Consider the following 20,835-nt stretch of genomic DNA (forward strand, 5'->3'; position numbering starts at 1 on the left):
TCTCTTTGACGCACGTGCGCACAGTTGGCGCTCTCTGACGCTCTCTCTCTCACAAAGTTCAACAGCTGTTTTCTGTCAAAAAGCGAATATGTAATTTATTTTCATTCTGATATTGAGGATGATATTGTTTGCATATAAAGACATTTATAATATAAATGGCCGTACAAATTGCAAGCGATCCTCAACGGCCAAAGAAGTATTTTTGTTGCATTTACTAGCCGTCAATAGGATCTAATTTAAATGGGCTATAAGTTGCCTGCAAATTGCATAACTAGTACAAAACGAACGAAACTCTGTGAACATTTTGGGCAAGTCATCATCAAGGGACTTTCAATTGGATGCTGTTGATCAATTTAAATCAATTGATTGGCAATTAATAAATCTCTAAATAATTAAGCGTTTAGTCCCATTGTAACTGTGACATATAAAACACCTCCACCAAAACGGAATCTAATCTCCGCATCGTCGTCATACAGATCATAAAACTTATTTTGTTTAAAGTCTACAATCATGTCTGGAATTGAAACTAACAATGTTGGCCAAATTAACGCAGTGTACACTGTGGTTTCAACCTCGGACGTCGACGCGGCATCCACGGATTTCAGCAGGTAAGCAAAAACCATACCCCGGGGTCAACTCTCTCTCCATTTTGGGAAAACCAGTTTTGTCTTTTTTTTTTCTTATTTTTCTCGTGTGTTTAATCATCGGGCACTCTAGTTGAAGAATTTACAATTCTTATCTGTAAATATGACGACGACGACAGATACGTTGGGTCATTATCAGTAATCTGCAGGGCCTCACGATTTTAATTCAATTAGTTAATCACTTTCTAATCAGATGGGCAAAATTATGTGACTGATTGCATTCACCAGATTGGGAGTATATCTAGTCTAAATATATTTTTAAAGCAATCTATAAATATGGAAAATTTTTATGGCTACAATTTCCAATTGAGAGATAAGGTGTTTCTTTTTTTTTTTTTTTTGTTTTTTTTGTCGAGTCAGGCTTGAAATTTAATTGGGTGAGAGAAACTGAAAACAAAAACCACAATGGACGAATCGTTATCTTTTGTTGAAATGCAATGCCTTAAGACTGTAAATTGTAACAAGATAAGGCTAAAGTAGGTTTGTAAAATATGATACAAAGTTGCTGGAATTTCATTCGACTCGTCTCTTACCTAATCTATCTACTCCCCCTTTGCAGATGCATCGATAACAAGAGCGATCCCAACGAGAGCGAACTGAGTGTATTTCTAAACTGGCGCACCATTGGCAAGAAAATGGAGGAGAAATATGGCGGTGTATTTAAAAATCGGAGCTTGATTGTGGATTTGTTGGCCATATTCTTTGGCATCGGCACCTGGCTGGGAGTTAATGGCACATTTATCCAGTTGCCCCTGCTTGTAAATGAGGCCCCCGAAGGATGGAGTTTGCCCTCTTATCTGAGTGTTATGGTACAGATTGGAAATCTTGGACCATTAATCTACACTTTGATTCAGAAGTATTCGCCACGTAAACTAAATGATGGTTGGACTATTCATGGCATACTGCTAATCGGTGCATTATCTTGTTTGCTTACGGCGTTCTTTTACAATCAAACCGCTGTGGTTGGCGGAGTGGATCATAGTGTGGCTCTGTTTGTACTCACCATATTCACGGCTCTGAATGCGTGTACAAGTTCGGTCCTCTATATGCCCTACATGGGACGCTTTAAGGAGCAATATATGGTCACATACTTTATAGGCGAGGGTCTGAGTGGATTGTTACCAAGTGTCTTGGCACTTATACAGGGTGTCGGCGAGACTGGAGAGTGTGTTCTGGTCAATGTAACCGAAACGGGCGAGGAGATCTACGAATCACTATCTCAGCCGGCACGTTTCGACACAAAGGTTTTCTTCCTTGTTCTGTTCGGATTGATGGTCTTGAGCTACATTGGCTATGCTCTACTTAATGCCCTGCCATTGGCTCGTCAAGAATACGCCCAGGTCACGGTTAGCGAGGGCAACAAGTATGTCTACGACGAGGGACACAGTCAACAAGAGTCCAAGAAGCTAAGCCGTACTCAATATACCTCACTGTTGCTTTTAATTGGAGCGATTTCGTTCTTCAGCAATGCCGTCAATCAATCGATACAGTCCTACTCTGTTGCTCCTTATGGGGCCCAGGCCTATCATTTGGCAGCCACTCTGAGTGTCATAGCCAATCCTGTGGCCTGTTTCATGGCCATGTTTTTGCATTTTACCTCGCTGCGTACAATTACAGTGCTTTCGGTTTTGGCCGCTCTCCTGAACGGCTATGTTTTTTCCACAGCTGTCTTGAGCCCCTACCCCTGGCTGTATGATGAGACAATTGGAGCCGTTCTTGTGGTGACCGCCTGGACTCTACTGATTGGCATTATTAGCTACCTTAAGCTTGGCATTACAACTGTGATGCGTTCCCAGGGTGGCCAGTCTTTAGTCTGGGTGGGAGCCATTACCCAACTAGGCTCAGCCATTGGATCCGTCTTAATATTCTTTATCATAAACTATACACGATTTTTCCAGGCGGCGGAATCCACTTGCTGATCAAATGGATTGGATGGATCAAGGAGTTTTCATCTTGTGTACTTAGTTTAGTGTGATATTTTTTTTTTATAAAATATAAAGACAATATTTGAAGTCGAAAGATCCTAATACTATACATATACTATATAGGCATATAAATATATTTACACCGATTTATAAGAGATTTAGCATTATAATACAAGACAATTTCATACTTATAGTTCCGTCATTTTTGGAGAATGGCTACTGCTTTTCAGTTTCAGCTAATGCCTCATTCTCTGCCAGCTCAATTTCACTGTCGACATCTCCCTCGTATCCGGAATTGGTACGTGAGCCAATATTTGGAAGTTTTGACTGCGATGTGATTTTCTCACTGTTTTCCAGACTACAGTGGCTGCTAAAGCATCTAACAAAATCTTGCGATATATTTGTGCCCAGTTCCAGTGACTTGTTAAAAGCCTCGATTCTCTCGCGCAAGCTGCGATTAGTGCTTTGTGTGGTCATCAATTGACTGGGCTGAGGTGAGGGATGTGGCGAGGTATTGTTTCCCAGGCCAACGGTCTCGAGAAAGGCATAAACCTTTTCAAAAGAGTCACCGGCTCGCTTAAAATTCAGCAGGCTCTCCTGCAGCAGTTGATTTTCATGGAGTTTCTCGAAATCGGCCAACAAATCTCGGAGCTCCATTAAATCCTCCTGCCCTGGTGTAGCACAACCGCTCTCAAACTCCATTATGAGACGTTTAATCTTGGTCTTCTGATTGTTGGACCCAGATTTTGCCAGGGCCAGTGTGGTGGATACATCGTTCACCTCCTTGAGCAGACGCACAGATTTCTGGACGAGATCAGTATGCTGTGCTACGCCCTGCTTCAAACGATTCTGCAAATTGTGTAGATATATGCAAATACGTCGAGTGTGCTCACTTTCGTTTTCATCATCGCCCATGACTAGAGTTGGATGGAGGTGAAGGGGAATGTATCTATAAGGCATTCCTAATCCCCGAGAGATCTACTTACATTTCAACGAATTCTCATCGCCGCTGTTGTTCTTAGCGGTGTTTCCGCTGCTGTAACATTCCTTCAAATCGGCCATAATCCAAAAATCCAATCTAATAATTTAGACAAAAGAGAAAAAAAAGGAAATCAAAAAAGTTTTTTTTTTTTTTTTTAAATTTGTTAGTACACTAAAAATTTTATGTTAGCTCAGCTTATTTCTGATCAAAACTAAATAATACTGAGGTTCAACATTGTAGATTCCAAAACGAATAATTCAAAGGTAACTTTTGTTTTAGTTTAAGTTAAATTTGAAGTGACATATTGTTTCGTTCTGGAAATTATTTATGCTTATTTAGTTTTAACACGGTGTAAGTTGTATTAATTTTAGCTACATTAGTTACAAATCTTATAGAGAGCGCTTGAAAAATCGGAAGGCAAACGTTGTTAAAGGAAGGGAAAAATACAGAAATGGCAAATTTGTCGACTAAACATAATGCAAACTTTACAAACAACAACGTTTTACCCCTTCCAGAAATTTGATTCCTTGGTTTATAAACAGATGTAACATTTATTCTTATTAATTCTATTTAAAACATCTTCTAATAGAGTTACAGCAACTACAAATCAAGTATTCATTACCGTTTTCTATAAACAAAAGTGCCGACAATTCATAATAAAAGCAAAACGACTGAAAAATCTGAAAATCAAGTTTTCATTAGGAAAAACCAAAGTACTACTCTCTTTTTTTTTAAATTAGAAATGTATAAACTTTCTGTTGGATTATAATCTAATAATTGTTGTGACGCCATTTTCGATTTTCGACATCGAATGCCAACTCCCACACAGACGTACACACACACTCCCACGCATGCACACACACAACAACAAAGAGAGCTCTTTTATGGAGACAAGAAAATTTTCAAATTTTCTAGCACTCTCGTACCACTGTGTCTGGGCGACGACCAGCTGTTCTCGGTCATTTTAGGTGTATACTTTTTGTTTTCATTCTGATTAAAGAAATATTTCCACGAGTCGAGTCACAGTCAGTCGTTGGTTGTGCGTTGTTACTAAAAAAGAGAGAGGAAGAAGCGAAGAAAAAACAGTTGCAATTGGAAAAAAGGAAAATTGACACTATTTAAAGTGAAGAAAACCAATCCTCATTAAACAAAAATCATAGACATAAAGTGTGGGACGGAAAATTACAAGTGTGGAAACGGCAAGAAAAGTGCGAAATGTATACAAAGTTGGAGCAGCAATTGCAGTTTATCCTGAACAAAAGTTACGGCAGCCAGAGTATCATTGACGGCCTGTAGAGTGCCGTGGATTGGTGGAGGTGGGAGGATTGGATTGGTCTCAAAGTTGGTACATTGTGAAAAGAGGTGGGCGACGATTGACGAGAGCGAGAGAGAGTGAGAAAGAGAGTGGAAATTTAAGATATTAGAGAACTTCATTACAACTTGCAACGATGAGCCTAACTCGACATGTCAACAGTCTGAATCTGGATCTGGCATTGAGGAATCGGGAAAATGATCACCTGGTGGGTAATCTAGAGGCTGCCATCTTCAGGAAACGTCTCCATGCCGCCGAGAATCTCTATCAAAGGGATCTTGCTGGACATTATGGTTGTGTGAATGCCCTGGAGTTTAGTCACGGTGGACAGTATCTGGCATCGGGTGAGTGAGGCAACAACAACAACCTGTTGCAAGTATGTTATCATGAATCCCTCTTTGTCAGGTGGCGATGATAAACGGGTGCTGCTGTGGAATGTCGATCAGGAGACCACAGCCTTGGGCAAGATGGGCAATCCCCGTTCAATGTATGGAGAACATACCAGCAATATATTTTGCTTGGGTTTCGATATACTCAACTCGTATGTATTCTCTGGTGGAAACGATGAGATGGTCATTCAACATGATCTGGCCACGTAAGTAGCATTTCCTTGGCCCTTTGTCCTTAACAAACTGTGATCTCTCTCTCTCTCTCGCTCCCTACAGCGGAAAGAATCTCAATTACTTTGCTCATGGCGGACCCGTCTATGGCCTAAGCGTTGATCGCACTAGTCCCCATTTGTTCAGTGTGGCCACAGAGAATGGTGAGGTTCTTGTCTATGATCTTCGTACCAGTAAATCCGATCCATTGACGGTGGCCAAGTTCAGTTCGCCCTTCAATGCCGTTGAGTTTCATCCGTTGAATGGTAATAATTTGGCCACAGCCAATACCAAACGTGGAGCAATGCTCTGGGACTTGCGTCAGCCTACACAGTGAGTAGTGCATTATCCTAGACACAACCAGGAAATGCAATAATAACCCTCCTCCATTATGTGTAAAGGGCTCTTTACCAGTATAAATATATACCGGAATCACCCAGTTGCATGAGTGTGCGTTTCAATTGCAATGGAACTTTGTTGCTTACATTACATCGACGACTGCCACCGATTCTGTTCAAGCCCAATTGCCCCGAGCCCTTGGCTGCGTTCTATCATGAGGAATACTTCAATTCCTGCACCATGAAGAGTTGCACTTTTGCTGGTCCTCAGGATGAGCTAGTGATATCCGGCTCGGACAATTTCAATATGTTCATTTGGCGAATGGATGAAGTGAAATGTAAGTGTGGTTCGAAAAGAGTTTCTCCGACATAACTATACTCTCGATTTTTTAGTGGACGAGAGGAATCAATTGATTACCACGCCACCTGTCATCCTGACTGGCCATCGTTCGATTGTTAATCAGGTGCGCTACAATCGTCAGCGTTGTCTGATCGCCTCGTCGGGGGTTGAGAAGATTATCAAGGTAAGTCATATTATGGAAATCTATTCCAACAATTATCTACATAGAGAACAATTATCTAATCGCAATTGAGACTGTCTAATGACCTTAACATATTGCAGATAGCAGCATAACATTGTTATTTTTATTGGTAGCTTTTTACTTTATAGAATTGTGAATCAATTTTTAATAGATAAATAAAATTCGTGGTGAGGGCTTTAGGAACATTTTCAACTCTGATAAGTTAATATTTGGGGGAATTGTTAAGGCCCAGTTTATATGCAAGGGGGAAGTGTTGGCTAATTGGATTACTATATCATTTATTTGTCTGCCTTTTTTTCCAGTTGTGGAGCCCGTTCGCTCAACGAGGCTGGCAGGGCGATTTATTGCAGCCGTCGCGGGAGACATTTTGCACCCGAACATTACATCGTGATGCTGCCGATCAAGTGTCCCAGGACTTTACCAGTCGTAATACAGATGAAGATCAGGTCATGTTGGCCTTCTTTGATACCTTGGTGCAACGTGAATTGGAGACTTGGAACACTACAGGCAATAATACGAGCAGCGACACCAGTTCCGACACTTCCACCGAACGTAGTCGGGCCACTTCAGTGTCGGAAGTCACAAGTGATGGTGATGCTGATGGCGACAATGATGCTGAAGGTGATGGCGAGGGTGAGGGTGATGGTGAGGATGAGGGTGACGGTGATGGAGACGATGACATCGATACACCCAATGTCAGCGAATTGAGTTTGCAGACCCATCCGAATCGCATTTTCTATTTGATAGCCAAAAAGGGTCGAGCTCTACTGCAAATGGCTGTTAAAGCTGCCGGCGGAAAGCAACAGGAGGAGCTGCTTGCCCGTCTGCTGGACGAGCAACGTCAAGTAGCCACCGAGGCACGCATTAGCGATTGGCTGGATGAAACGCATCAACTATTCGGAGATGATCAATTACCCACCACTTCGGCAGACGCAGCTGCCCGAGAGCAAAGACGTCGCGTGTCCGACTTACCGCAGACACGTCCTCTACGTAAGATTAGAATGGGTACGTATAAAGTATTTATTTGTTTTTCCAACACATCTCCAGGAGCCAGACAGCTGCTGCAAGGAGGCAACCAATGCCAAGGGCATAGAACGCCAATTGCACATCAGTTAGGGTTAAAACTTTCCAACTGCCCACATTTAGTTCGGCCAGATATTCGGGGAATCTGTGTATACTCCAACGGGCACGCTCTTTCATCTCTCCAGTCCACAGATCCATGAGTCCAGCTGCCAAAATACGCAGTATCACTCCATTGATGCCATCCAGATAGGGCGATGGTCTGGGTAGAACGTAAGCAATATAATAGTTCTTGGGGCACTCGGGTATCTTGTGGACCTTTTTGGTCATAACATAGCGAATGTCATTCAGTTCCAGGCTAGCAGAGCGCGTGACTCCTGCGAATCTGCCCAACTTTGATATCATGCTAATGAGGCGCTCCTCACCTTCGGCCACAAGCGTCATTTTGGAATCTAGACGTCGATACACAGCTGAATCGTGACCATAGAAGAGATCATCTTTGAAAGCCGGATGCTTGATATATATGGGCAGCTGAGTGGCATCCAGTTCAGCTAAAGTATTGGTATCTTTATAGTACAGAGGACGTATATAAACAGTGGCCAAGCTGGATTCCAATAGGGCTCCAAATATTACGCTAACCAAACACAAGGAAACGAGAAACATGCGCTCCGAATTGAAGGGTGGAAAACGACCCACATTGACCCTTACCCAAACAACCCAAGTGTCGATAAAGATACGCATGGCCAGGGAGTAAAAGCCAGGATACTCTTTCTCGTTCGATCCATCTGCAATTCGTTCGATGTGCAGGCCGAGATTCAATCCCCGCAAGCAAAGCCAAATGAAGGCACCTATTAAGCCCACCAGCAAAAAACACAACCAAACATCCTCGTGGACAGCAAAGAGTGGTAGAATGGATTGTGGAATCCTCTTGGCCTTCTGCACATACAAGCAAAGATCATCCATATAGACAGCGGAACTGAACTGAATCTGCGTGGTGAGATAGTCCTTGATAAAGAATCCAGAAAATATGATGTCAACCTCCCCACGATGAGCACGACCCACACCGCCGCTGTAAGAACCATTCGGTGTCCGACCTCTGTGGAGTAGCCTTAATTGCAGTCAACAATTACCAAATATTTTGAATTAACAGACTCACCCAAAGAACTCATCATCTGGCCAAAGAAAATGCTGAGTGAAATTTAATACTTTGGCTACTTCCTCGGCCAATTTGGCATCAGCTCCAGTGACACGAAGAACTTTCTTGGTGGCTCCATCGCCAAAGACCAACGAATAGACCGAATCGAAGGTGTACACTCTTAAAGGATGTCCGTTTAAATTACCATAAATATGTTTATAGGTCGTCGCGTCATTAACAAACTCTAGACTTGTCTTGAAAGGATTATAGACTAAGATGCGATCCATGTCCAGTTGAATATAATAGATCCGACTATGTCCATGATGCAGCCAAACATCAGCCGTAAATTTGAACAACTTAGCCATGTCCTGTGGAGTGTGGACTAAGGCCAGGATATAGAAACCACCGAGATTCTTCAGATGTGGCAGATACTCCGACATTTCATTGACATCTTCGAACAGCATAAAATGATGACGAAAGATGTCATCCTCCTCCGATGACATAGTCTCGGTGCTACTGATGGTCAATGTGCAGCTCCATTGTCTCAATATAAATTGGACCAAACTGTGGTCGAAATCGGATGGTTTCGTTAGATGAAGCTCCAAGCCACCCTCCAATTCGTTTAATATGGATTCCAAAACATTTTCATAAGAATTATTGGCATGACCATTGGTCAGGCCCACTAGGGCTAGCATAATTAGATGCATAGCGGTCGGCATTGTGTCTGTAACTAGTCAGTTCCTTTGGAGGGGAACACGCATGAACCGAGATTGACCTCCTGGTCAAATAAACAAGCAAACAAAATTGAACGAATTGACACCTTGAGGGCGATTTGTTTGCCTAGTGTCAATTCGTCGGACAATTGACATACACACACCTGACCCAAACTACACAAACAATTATTGTTGGGTGGACGGGTGGTTGTTTTATGTTTACCCAAGTTGTAACGTCAAATCCCTCGTCTCTGATCCTTTTGTTTTTGTGTTCTATTTTCAGTTGGTCCGCTGCCGGCCAGCTTCGTCCAATTGGAAAGAAAACGCAAACTGATGCGTCTCCGTGTAGCGGCGGCCATGAAAAGGAGACGTCGTTCCCTCCGCCCTTTACGTGAGTCGAGCGATCAGGGTAATAATGAAAGTGCAGTTTCCTCTGATTCCGACTGGCAAGAGGACGATGATAATGATGATGATGACGATGATGATGATGGCGATGATGATGTTAGTAATGCTAGCAATGCCAGTGGTACAGCTACCGCCAATGGCAGTGCAAATGCCAATTCAAATGATAATAATATCAATCCTAATGGCAATATCAATAACGAGGATACTAACACCACATCATCCACCACATCCATGACCTCTATGGAAGCTCAACTCTCTCAAGCGCCAAGCACTTCGGATTCATTTCCCATGTTCGAGGCCAATAACAACAATAGTCAAATGACTTCACACAACAACAATAACAATAACCATAAGATTATTATCAATGGCTTACCAGCAGGGGCAGAAATTCATCATCATGCTGAATCCTCGACATCATCCACCACATCCACAGCTTCCTCCAGCCAAGCTACCAATTAGGAAATAGATCGTAGATATCACACTCTTTACTAGATGTTTTTTTTTTTCTTTAGACAAGAAACTTGGCTACACATACATAGATGATGTTGGATGTTATTTGTGATTTGAAACGTAAAAATACTACAATATATGCGTATATAAAATTATACCGGATATATGTATATGTATGGAATAATATTTAAGTAAACTAAAAACCAGAAATGGTCAAAAAATCAATTTATATGTATGTATGTATGTAAGCGAAATGATTATTCTTCAAATTGTGTACTTATTAATGAATACAATATAAGATTCCATCAGTTATTTATAATATAAATTGTGTGTTTTTTTTTATTATTATTAATTGATAATGATAAACGGTGTGTAGATTCTACAATAATTTATAATACGATATCTTGAGAGAAAAAAAACCAACGTCATAATGGAAAATGTGTGCGTAACTTAATTTAACATGCCTTCTAACAAAACTAACCATCTAGAAACGTAAAGAGAAATAAGAGTGAACATTTCCTATAACTAACTCTAGTAGAAAACTGCGAGTTTGATATCGAACTTTAGACTTAAACGTTAACTTAAAAATTACTCATATTAATCTGACGCTAAATAATTTACACGATCGCCGGAGATCGAGATCGATAATTGGTGGTGGTTCTGGTGGAGGGACAACTGCATTTTAATATACCATTTTGGGGTTCATTCTACTGGGCTTAAACGGCAAATGCATATCCCGGCATCGTTCTATAACAAATCGTTCCAATTGACTGCCAGCACTGTGACAAAAAAGAAGAAAACATTAGAAAATTGATTACAAAATTTCCTGTAAGGGGGGAGACTCACTCGTAGATCTCATTGCCTTCCACATTGTAGAGATCACAGTTGTGAAAGACCAACTGGATATCGTTCAGCAATTCTTCGTTTAATTGATATTCACCCATATTCAGTTTGGACTTGACTTTGGCCAAGTCCATGGGTGTTTTAACAATTTGATGATAATCAGGCACCTCAGAACTCAACACTGGGCGCAGAAATGGCCAGGCTAATTTATGTTTCATTGTCCGCTCCAGCAGATCATACAAGGCAGAACTGTTTAGAGGCAAATCATCATTCGTTCGGCGACCACTACGCCGATTGTTATTATTGTTGTTATTTTTATTACTGGTATCATTGTTATTATTGTTGCTGCTGCTGTGACGTCCCGATTTGTCGAGGGAAATCCGCACGGAGCTGCGTGAAGAGCGTGAACGTTTCGGTTGTGGCTCATCGGGATCCTCATCGTTGTCATCATCATCATTGGCTGCATAAGGAGAATGGAAACGATGAGTAAGAATCAATTCCAATCAACTCTTTTTCACTTACCCGGACTTTGTCGTCGTCTTGAACGTTGTGTGGTCTCTGCCGTTTTGCACTTCTTGCATATGAAATCCGTGCGCGGCGCACGTTTTAGTTGGGCGCACTCCAAATGATAGTGTAAGCTGCAGCGAACACAACGAATCTCACTTCCATCATAGAAGCACACCTGACAGACTTTATCATCCTCCCTAAAGATATTTTTTTTTATTAATAATTCATAACGATCAAAGTTATTTAACTTACGCTTCCTCCTCCTCCTCGGCATCTTCATCGACCTCTGCCTCTTCTTCTTGTTCATCTTCGTGTTCTTCTTTACTTGCCACAGATTCAGTAGCATCTTCATCATCATTCTCCATAGCTTCTTCAATTTCTTTGGATTTCAATCGTCGACGACGTTCACTAACACGACGGGTTGAACGTCCATTCACTTGGACTGGTAATTTAGTGGAGGATGCATCGCTTTGAGAGACATCTGCATCTGCTTCAGAATCATCTTCCTCCTCATCTTCCTCTTCATCCTGCTCTTCCTCTGCTTCATTCTCCACCATTCTCAACATCTCATCTGTGACAAGTTTTCGTTTATTTTTTGTTTTTGCGGGCTCTTTTTCTTTCTCACAAGCTCGACAATACCAATTGCCCTCCGGAACAGTACGCATTTTTGGTTTCATGCAGAACATATGAGTGCCAGCATTGCATTCATCGCATAGCAACATTTTTTCCGGATCGGTGCCACGTCGGCAGACCTTGCAGAGTGACTTATTGGTGGATCGCCGCCAATGAATGCAATCGTGGAGTAAGTTTAGATGCAAAAACACTTGGGCAAAGCTGGTGCTCTCCATGAGAGAGACCTCCCATTGCTGGATTCTGGCCTCAGACACCTTCATCATATCCTGCTTTGGGCCGCTTTTGGATGGACCATACGGTTCCTTGAGAAAACGTCTTTGGATTGCCTGCTCCACTTGTAGCAAGGCACTTGCCATATTTTGCACCTGATCTTGTATGAGTTTCGACTCTAGCATTGGCACTTCATCATCGGCACTGTCCTCGGAGTCGATTTCCAAAGTGGGACCCAGATAAATGCCCGGATCACGATACGGTTTCCTGCCAAATCTTCCGTAGTAGATCTCCTCATCGTGATCATCCAAGTAATCCTCGTGGGATTCATTATCGGAACCTGCTGCCGAAGCCGCAGTCTCAGGCCCATCATCATGCTTGCCCCGTGGACCCCATTGCAATTTGCACTGGGCATCGTAATTGCCTGTGAGTAAATTATTACGCCATTTCTCCATATCCTTGACCTTAAGTTGACCCAAATCCCCTGTGTAGATGTCACTTTCGAACTTCAAGATGCGATCCACCAAATGCAATTGCATGACTTCGTTAAGGTCGGTGCCTTCGCTTAGACCAAAATTGGCTTCCCCATACTTTCGATTGGTTTCCGTATACATAGAGCTAACGAAGCTATTGCGCTTCTTCTCCGTATCCAGAGAGAGCATATCGGCTGGACACGATTTCGTATGCTCGATGATTAGTGTGCGCAAAGTGGAAAACTCTTCTAGTAGCCGGGATTCACGCCAACCCAATGGATTCAGAGACTTGATTAACTCATCGATTTCTTCCGGCAAGTAAATGTATGCCCAACGTTGCCGCTGGCCATCACGTTCATTGTGCACAATACAATTTCGACGATCTCCCGTGCACATTAGCAATTGATACTGTGTGGGTGATTCGATTGGCTGGCTGGCTGGATTGTTCTCTGCATCCAATTCCATTGGCTCGGCATGACCATTAATATGATGCTCTTGGTTCTCTTTATTCTCTAGCGATTGCTTTGCTGCACTTTTTCGTGGCTTTTTATCATCTTCGCCATAAAGTTTCATCAAATAAAAACGCAAATCTTTACGACTTTTCGGCAACTGGGATTGAGTACGTATTTCCGCTTGTGATTTATTTAGCGGTGGTTCTTGCAGACACATATCCATGCTATCCGGCGGATGTTCGATGAATATACCTGGACAGGATTCAAGCACATAGTACTTGCGATAGCAACGATCCATGCCCAAATAAACGAGGAAATTAAATAGCTGTGTGTGCATCTGAAGCACCTGCTGCTCATGCTTACGCTGCTGGACATCGGATTGGGCATGCAGCTCGGCTATACTCTTGTTCAGTTTTTCGCCAAGTGCCTGTTTCTTGGCTGTGTCGTTCTTTAATTCATCGGACTGGCATTTCTGATGATGCTCCATGGTCAATCGGCGTTTGTTTTGCTCCACGGCAGCTAAGCGACGATTTTCCGTGTGAAGAAGGGTACGCAATTCCATTTTAGCCTTGGCCATTTGCTCCATCCGCTCTTCAATCACATTTAAGGTGGCTGAATATGTTAAAATTTGATCCATAAGACAACGAATGACTCGCATAATATCCCGAAAACCAAGTTGATAAATGGGGTAGTTCTTTAGAAAGCGTAAAATATGCGAGTGACGCATACGAAGGGCCAACCCGGGATCCTCGCGCGAGGAGTAACCGTTGCGATACATAATGCGCCATCTCTCCGATTTGTCATCCACAAATGCTCCACTACTGAGCAGATGGAGTCGCAGAACTTCGCTTAGGGTCAATGCATCCAGTGGCAGATCATAGATTTTGAATGAAAAATGACGCTTGGCATAGTAGTGGCTACGTGTGGCATTGCTCATACTTAAGGAGGGCTCTTGGACAGATGTAAAGTTTCTTAACGTATACTGGACAACAGAGTCTTCATCTTCCTCTTTCTGTAGATCGAATACTGTGCCCAAGAGTACCAATAGAATGTCCGAGAGGGGACCAGCCACCTCCCGAGCGCTCAGTGCTCGTGACATTTCATAGAAACTGAGGTTCTGACGGAACACTTCGATTCCAGAAAGCAGACCGCAGTAAGTGTGCATAAATTCGCGCATCATGAAGGCATCACCAATTAGTTTCTCCTGAAGGAATGTCACTATCGGTTTATACGTTGGCATCATTCGCTGATCTTTGCGTTCCAGGTCATCTGTTTTCTGCAGCAAGTAATTAATCTCGGCATCCACACGTTCCGTAATTTGTGCCCTCTTTTCGGCCTTTTGACGTATTGTTTCCGCTAGCCAGGCTTCCTTTTCCAGGCGCATACGTTCCATATTTTCAGCCAACGATTTGGCTTCTTTAGCTTTTGCTTTACTCGTAGCCTCCTCGCCCTTAACAATGTACTTATTAAGCGTGGATTGTTTCTTGTTAGCACTTTCTTGGGCATCGTTGGGTCGCTTACTTTTAGCATGAGCATAGTGTGGCATCTTTCCAATGAATATACTATTAAAGTTTAAGCCTTTCTCTGATACATATTGCTTAAAGGACTCTGATTTGGGTCGCAATATACCATCCACACGACTCACATTGTTCTTAATGAACATGCCCAGATTCTCGAGATTAAAGTCGGTCCGCTGGCGACGTATTTTGTCGAAAGGCACCGTAATCTCTGTTTTGGCATCCCCGCCGACCACACGCAAACGGTAATCCAGATTATCAGTGTCTTCGTAAATCCCATCAACCGGTTGGGCTGCCTCTTTGCCCGGTATAATGCCAACAATCTCATATAGGTTCTTTTTGTGTCCCACCACTGTGACCTCCTCGTTGAAAAAGTAACGTTTACGCAGAAATTTGCCAACAATCAAATTGAGTGTCTTCACAGCCGATTGACGGGCATGTTCAATCACCAGGAGCACAGGAGCCCGGAGGCTGTGTTTGAATTGTTCCATCTTTTTGCGAGCAACACGTTCGCTCTTCAAAGCCTCTTCGTAGGTAAGATTGTCCCGTCCAGTTGCTTCGCATTGCCATACTGTCGAATTGATGACCATAACGTGTCGAAAGTAGTCCCTATAAAAAATAAAGTTAATGTGTTTAATATTTTTTAGTAAATTCAAATCTAAATTCAAATAGAGCGCGCGCCCGCCATTATCAAAACAACCCTGCAAAACAGCTGAAGCGACTTACAGTGGTACACTGATCAATCAAAAAATATCATTTTTATTTGACCAATTTATTTAATTTACCACTTACTTGTGACAGATCACATATTAGTGCATATTATTTTTTTTATTTATTTTTTTTTTTTAAATTTTTATCACATAAGTTAATAATGTCCACAATGTTAATACACTTTTTGTATAGTTTAAGGACACTGTGCAGCGGCAGCTGTGAATTTAGTTCGCGCGCTTTCGGCTTGCCCCACAACAAAAGCAACACAGAAACACACACACACACAAGCATAAACAATATTGTGGGGTTGATTACTTGAAAAGCATGCGTTTACAGAGTCGCTTTTGTTGTGTACTTTAGCGCAGTCTCCGCTTTGGACCGTGTTCTATGTCAGTTGATAGTGGAGTGGGGTTGCTAGTAGTGGAGCTGGGTTGGAGTCTCACTATTTCTCGAGGATTTAACTTACTCATAGTCCTTGAAGATACGCATCGTTATGTAGCAACAGAAGACCAAATCATTGTCGTGGAATGTAACATTTTTGCCATCATTTATATCAAATCCTTCACGCTTGCAAATCGGCATATTTGTGCTTTATTTATTTAATTTTACTTTATTTATAACTGTAAACTATAGACTGAACTCCGATATGCTATATAACAAGTGTGTTTGCGCCACCGAATAACTGTGAAACTATGTCACCCGCCAGACGCTTTGGCAAACCACAAAAGGCGCCCAAAACGGTTTCGTTTTTTTCGCAAGGCCGAAAAACTTTTATTTTTATTCTTGCGCGTTGGTTAACAACGCGCAATTCACCGGCAATAGATATAAAGTAACCACAGCAACGTTTCTTTGTAGTTTTCAACCGTTTTTGTTAACAAAATACATCTATTTTTTTAATACACAAAACTATGTTCACGCGCCTTGCAAATTAGCCAATGCTAGCAACGCTAGAGCTGGGAAATCCATCGATGGCTCCATCGATAGTATCGATGGAATTTATAAAGTGCTATAGACTTCTTACACTTTTCACAGCACTAATAAAAAACATCAGTAACCACCACTAACGATATAACCCAGAAAACATTCCAGACATTTATGATATCGTCTATTCTATTTTTCGAATATAAACACTTCGAATTCAAAACACTTTACTGTATAATAAACCCATTAATTGGTTAAAAAATTTTTTTTTGTAAATACGGCCTTTATCACAGAACAATATATTGAAGCATGACTATTTTTGCAACTCTAGTGATGGAAAAAATATTGGCGGCATGTTCGATAACACATTAACCCGATAACAAAATAAAGTCATCGACAGTGTTGACAGTAGTGATGCATACGGTAAAATTTATTGGCGGTATATTCGATAACACAATAAACCGATAACAAAATAAAGTCATCGACAGTGTTGTCGTATTTCATTTTCCCGCCAAATCTGGCCTCTCTAAAATTAAAATGTTAATTGCTTCAGAAATTTTAAGGAATATATACACGTTTGGCCTTTAAAATATGTATTTTGTGGGTTTTCCGTTTCAAATTCTCTTATAGTTTTAATTTAAAACTGAGATTTAGTTTTGTGGCTCTTAAAAAAATGGCATCACTGGTGCTCGCAAATGATGCGAGATAAGCTCACGACAACTCTACTGCAAATAAGAAGAAGAAGAAAGAACAACCAAAAAAAGAGGAAAAAGAGTTTGCGGAAAAGGAAAAGTGCAACGGATGAAAAAATAATTATTTAATTAATAGCAATGTGTGTGAAAGAAATTGCCAGCCAAGCAATGCACATCTGTGGCGTATGACAACAAACGGTGAGAATGCAGCAATCAAAAGAGGGCCGATCAGAGAGACGAGGACAGCATTTGGCCGAAGCGAGGCATTTTTTTTTGTGATATTCTTTCGCTGTGGTTATGGTCGTAGGCTTGTTTTTCTCTGTGTGTGCGTATGTGTGTGTCTCTTCTCTTTCCTCTTTCTCTTGTTCGGTTATACACGCACACAAACACATGCGAAAGCAGAAGACAAAAGCAACAAAAACAATTTTTTTTTTTTTTTTTTTTGATAATTAATTTGTGTGGCCAAAAACTGTACTCCGTTGCATATGCATATTAATTATGGTGAATTAATTGAATGTGTCTCGTTTCTCTGCGCTGCCTTTTTCCACAGTTGCATTTGGAATCAGTGTGCTGGAAATCTATAGGCCCAAAAATCACGATCTCTTGTGGAAAAAAAAGAAGAAAAAAAAACGCGCCAACTAAAAGACACGGATCACGCGGCGCCCCCTTCTACCAACATACATACACACACACGACACATAAATGATCATGGTGCGCCGTAGAGCGCGCCCAGCCAAGGGGCCAATGGTGGGGGCTACTACCGCCACCACTGACCAGGCGGATGCATCAGCCGAACCGCTGTCCTTGAATGTAACCGAGGCAGCCATGGGTGTAGCCGCCGCAAATTTACTGGACGATCAATACTTTGCCAGCCCAAAGCGAAAAGACTGCCGCCTTATGAAAGCCAATGAAAATCTCACAAAGACAACCATAGAAGCAAATACAGAGCCCTCTGCAGGTCGCACAATTGGTGAGTAGAAGTTGCAAAAGCATCCTTACATGTGAATGGGGGAATAATATTGAAACATTTAGTGTTAGATGTTATACATCTTATCGTTTTACGTAGATGTGCACATCAATCAAATTTAAGCTTGTTATCAATTTTAAGCTTTATTAATGCTTTGACGTTAACTTAACCTAAAATTTGTTCTTTAACTCCCTTAATAGGCGTGCCCCTGGCCACACGTTCGCAAACACGCACCATCGAGAACTTCTTCAAAGCCAATGCTGCCGCAAAGAATGCAAATACAAATCCAAATCCTAATCTAAATCCAAATAAAGAGCAAAAGACAATATCAGCAACACACACAGAACTTGCCTTAGTTGAGGACGTGGAACTGACGGTGGAGGAGCTGCAGTTTGATGGTCATTCTACAGCCTCCTCATCGCATTCATCGCCAGCTTACCAAAACGAAGACGAGGAACACGACGATGAGGTGGATGACCAACTGGAGGTGGAGGTGGTTACCAATGCTGTTCAAATTTCCACAGCTGACTTCCAGTCACATCGATCGTCGGCTTTAAGGGATAGCCACAGCTCGACACATAGCAGCAGCAGCAGCAGCGCCGCCACCGACAATATATTCTTGCAGGAGCCAGTGCTCACCCTGGACATTGATCGGACCCCCACCAAAGCATCTAGCATTAAGATCAATAAGAGTTTTGAGCTGGCCAACATTGTATTCTCGTCGCCACCTTCTGCAATGAATGCCTGCATGCTCAATGGGCGCTTCAATCAGATTGTGAGCCTCAATGGGGGTGGACATGTGGTTCCCAGTATGCAGCTGGAACCGGAGGCTATTGTTCCCCAGGCACCGATAATAAATGGTTTCGATAATTTTGTGGACCAGCACGACAGCAGTTCCTGTGACAGCGGCGTGGCCTGCAGCCTGGGCACACCAGCTGCCGCTCCTGGGACAACAGGGCGTCGACGCAAGCCCGCCACTCCCCATCGCATAGTTTGTCCCTCTCCCATCAAGACTTTGCCACGCGAAATAGTGGGCAGTGGTGGTGGTTTATCCCGTAAAGCTGCTGCCGGTTTCAAGGCTGAATGCGATCCTTTGTCGCCCAGGAAATCGCCTCGTAAATTGCCCACAACAACGGCAGCGGTGGCCGCCTGCAAGTCGCGACGAAGACTGAATCAGCCAAAACCACAAGCGCCTTACCACTCGCCTCCGCTGCAGCAGCCGCCACCGCCGACATCGTCGTCGGGAACACATCTGAGCAACCCGACCAATGATGATGCAATCGTTGTTGTCCTGGACGACGATGACGAGGATCTGGATGGTGACGAGTATGAGGACGATATGGGAGCTTTGCTTAAAGCTGCCGAGGAGCGAGAGAATCTGAACAAAGCGCCGACAGTTAACAATAATAATCATATAAAAGCAATGCTCAAGCCAGTGCCTCCCAAACCCAAAGTCACCAAGGGAGGGTCTAAGACCAAGACCATGACACAGAAGTCCCAGCCACTGCCTCTGCCGTTGGCGGCCACCAATGGCAATCGCGAGATGACCGATTTCTTTCCCGTGCGCCGCAGTGTACGCAAAACCAAGACTGCCGTCAAAGAGGAATGGATGCGTAATTTGGAACAGGCTGTACTCGAGGAACGCTGCGATGGCCTCATCGTACGCAACTTCACGGGGAAGGGTCGTGGTGTCGTGGCTGATCGCCATTTCAAGCGCAATGAATTCGTTGTGGAGTATGTGGGTGATCTCATCTCCATTGGCGATGCCAGCGAGCGAGAGCGACGGTATGCTCTGGACGAGAATGCCGGCTGTTATATGTACTATTTCAAGCACAAAACCCAGCAGTATTGCATCGATGCCACCGTGGATACGGGCAAATTGGGTAGACTTATCAATCACTCACGCAACGGTAATCTAATGACCAAGGTGGTGGTAATCAAGCAGCGGCCACATCTCGTTCTCCTGGCCAAGGATGATATTGAGCCGGGTACGGAATTAACTTACGATTATGGTGATCGCTCCAAGGAGTCGCTGCTCCATCATCCCTGGCTGGCCTTCTGAGGTCCAGCAATATGATTTTTTTTCTCAACTTATTTTTCAAGTGAAAAGTTAAAAAAAAAACTGTTAGTGCAAAGTATCACACACACACACTCACACAACACACACACACACATACAAAGACACCCACATGGATAAAATGAAAAAAAATCAACTGTTGACCATTTTAGAAGAAATTGAAAGCGATATGAAAGTTATTATTGATAATAATGATAATCAAAGTTGCTAATTTCACTGCTTGCCGATTTAAAGGGATCGATAATATTTTGTTCATTGCTATATTTGATTATGATTTTAAAAGATTTTGATTATATAACCCCCGATTAGTAAGCAGTGCTTAATATTTAGTAACCGGATAGTGGAGACATTCACATTGCATTCAAATTTATAAAGATCGTAAACTATTTATATTATTATACATATATATATATATATATTAAATAGAATTAATATTAGTTACATGTGTAATTTGCTAATTATTATAAACTATTTACTGCCATACCCATCCCATCCCATGCACATCAAACCCCCCACCCGCACACTCCCCAAAGCATTCTTTACCAACAAACAAAGAGAAATTTACACATTTGACGAGGCTTCTTGTTGTGCATCCTCCTGGAGAGAATATCTGGCACACACATACACACACAGTCCCATCCGGCACACACGCACGTCACACCACACCACATCTTCACCTAGAGTTTCTTGAATAACCATCTTTCCAAAAAACAAAAAAGGGCTCGATTAAGATTCATACGCATCTATGTTAGTCTAGGCACAAACAC

At 42.4% G+C, this 20,835-nt stretch overlaps 6 protein-coding genes across 6 annotated transcripts; 3 read left to right on the top strand and 3 right to left on the bottom strand.

Moving 5' to 3' along the window:
- Positions 1-95: 95 nt before the first annotated feature.
- On the top strand, positions 96-2,762 carry LOC6647200 (solute carrier family 52, riboflavin transporter, member 3-B). The gene is made up of 2 exons (XM_002070580.4): positions 96-608; positions 1,204-2,762. The coding sequence occupies exons 1-2, from the start codon at positions 511-513 to the stop codon at positions 2,561-2,563; spliced, it is 1,458 nt and encodes a 485-aa protein (XP_002070616.1). The 5' UTR covers positions 96-510; the 3' UTR covers positions 2,564-2,762.
- Positions 2,683-3,786, bottom strand: LOC6647199. The gene is made up of 2 exons (XM_002070579.4): positions 3,556-3,786; positions 2,683-3,486 (listed from the first exon to the last, which is right to left on the bottom strand). The coding sequence occupies exons 1-2, from the start codon at positions 3,629-3,631 to the stop codon at positions 2,786-2,788; spliced, it is 777 nt and encodes a 258-aa protein (XP_002070615.1). The 5' UTR covers positions 3,632-3,786; the 3' UTR covers positions 2,683-2,785.
- Positions 3,787-3,939: 153 nt separating this feature from the next.
- Positions 3,940-10,220, top strand: LOC6647198 (DDB1- and CUL4-associated factor 5). The gene is made up of 7 exons (XM_002070578.4): positions 3,940-5,207; positions 5,269-5,458; positions 5,529-5,795; positions 5,864-6,138; positions 6,194-6,324; positions 6,645-7,347; positions 9,494-10,220. The coding sequence occupies exons 1-7, from the start codon at positions 5,000-5,002 to the stop codon at positions 10,072-10,074; spliced, it is 2,355 nt and encodes a 784-aa protein (XP_002070614.2). The 5' UTR covers positions 3,940-4,999; the 3' UTR covers positions 10,075-10,220.
- Positions 7,363-9,267, bottom strand: LOC6647197. The gene is made up of 2 exons (XM_002070577.3): positions 8,519-9,267; positions 7,363-8,458 (listed from the first exon to the last, which is right to left on the bottom strand). Exons 1-2 carry the CDS (start codon positions 9,214-9,216, stop codon positions 7,363-7,365), a joined length of 1,794 nt encoding a protein of 597 aa, XP_002070613.1. The 5' UTR covers positions 9,217-9,267.
- A 154-nt stretch (positions 10,221-10,374) lies between the features above and the next one.
- LOC6647762 (bromodomain adjacent to zinc finger domain protein 1A) lies at positions 10,375-16,415 on the bottom strand. Its single transcript, XM_002070575.4, has 5 exons — positions 15,878-16,415; positions 11,668-15,309; positions 11,431-11,612; positions 10,912-11,368; positions 10,375-10,844 (listed from the first exon to the last, which is right to left on the bottom strand). Exons 1-5 carry the CDS (start codon positions 15,991-15,993, stop codon positions 10,748-10,750), a joined length of 4,494 nt encoding a protein of 1,497 aa, XP_002070611.1. The 5' UTR covers positions 15,994-16,415; the 3' UTR covers positions 10,375-10,747.
- Positions 16,416-17,080: 665 nt separating this feature from the next.
- LOC6647761 (histone-lysine N-methyltransferase PR-Set7) lies at positions 17,081-20,641 on the top strand. The gene is made up of 3 exons (XM_002070574.4): positions 17,081-17,222; positions 17,575-17,994; positions 18,192-20,641. Exons 2-3 carry the CDS (start codon positions 17,727-17,729, stop codon positions 20,051-20,053), a joined length of 2,130 nt encoding a protein of 709 aa, XP_002070610.2. The 5' UTR covers positions 17,081-17,222; positions 17,575-17,726; the 3' UTR covers positions 20,054-20,641.
- The last annotated feature ends 194 nt before the right edge of the window (positions 20,642-20,835 follow it).

The sequence above is a fragment of the Drosophila willistoni genome, chromosome 3R (genome assembly GCF_018902025.1).
Source record: "Drosophila willistoni isolate 14030-0811.24 chromosome 3R, UCI_dwil_1.1, whole genome shotgun sequence".
In the NCBI taxonomy this organism is placed as follows: Eukaryota; Metazoa; Arthropoda; class Insecta; order Diptera; family Drosophilidae; genus Drosophila; species Drosophila willistoni.

Bases quoted from the DNA above. Each gene is read 5' to 3' on its own strand.
- LOC6647761 (XM_002070574.4), top strand. From the start codon at position 17,727: ATGATCATGGTGCGCCGTAGAGCGCGCCCAGCCAAGGGGCCAATGGTG. The intron at 17,995-18,191 runs GTGAGTAGAAGT...CTCCCTTAATAG, and splicing joins CTCTGCAGGTCGCACAATTG to GCGTGCCCCTGGCCACACGT.
- LOC6647762 (XM_002070575.4), bottom strand. From the start codon at position 15,993: ATGCCGATTTGCAAGCGTGAAGGATTTGATATAAATGATGGCAAAAAT. The intron at 15,310-15,877 runs GTAAGTTAAATC...TATTTTTTATAG, and splicing joins CGTATCTTCAAGGACTATGA to GGACTACTTTCGACACGTTA. The intron at 11,613-11,667 runs GTAAGTTAAATA...AAATATCTTTAG, and splicing joins GCCGAGGAGGAGGAGGAAGC to GGAGGATGATAAAGTCTGTC.
- LOC6647197 (XM_002070577.3), bottom strand. From the start codon at position 9,216: ATGCCGACCGCTATGCATCTAATTATGCTAGCCCTAGTGGGCCTGACC. The intron at 8,459-8,518 runs GTGAGTCTGTTA...GCTACTCCACAG, and splicing joins CCAGATGATGAGTTCTTTGG to AGGTCGGACACCGAATGGTT.
- LOC6647200 (XM_002070580.4), top strand. From the start codon at position 511: ATGTCTGGAATTGAAACTAACAATGTTGGCCAAATTAACGCAGTGTAC. The intron at 609-1,203 runs GTAAGCAAAAAC...CCCCCTTTGCAG, and splicing joins GCATCCACGGATTTCAGCAG to ATGCATCGATAACAAGAGCG.
- LOC6647198 (XM_002070578.4), top strand. From the start codon at position 5,000: ATGAGCCTAACTCGACATGTCAACAGTCTGAATCTGGATCTGGCATTG. The intron at 5,208-5,268 runs GTGAGTGAGGCA...CCTCTTTGTCAG, and splicing joins TGGACAGTATCTGGCATCGG to GTGGCGATGATAAACGGGTG. The intron at 7,348-9,493 runs GTACGTATAAAG...TTCTATTTTCAG, and splicing joins TCTACGTAAGATTAGAATGG to TTGGTCCGCTGCCGGCCAGC.
- LOC6647199 (XM_002070579.4), bottom strand. From the start codon at position 3,631: ATGGCCGATTTGAAGGAATGTTACAGCAGCGGAAACACCGCTAAGAAC. The intron at 3,487-3,555 runs GTAAGTAGATCT...ATCCAACTCTAG, and splicing joins CGATGAGAATTCGTTGAAAT to TCATGGGCGATGATGAAAAC.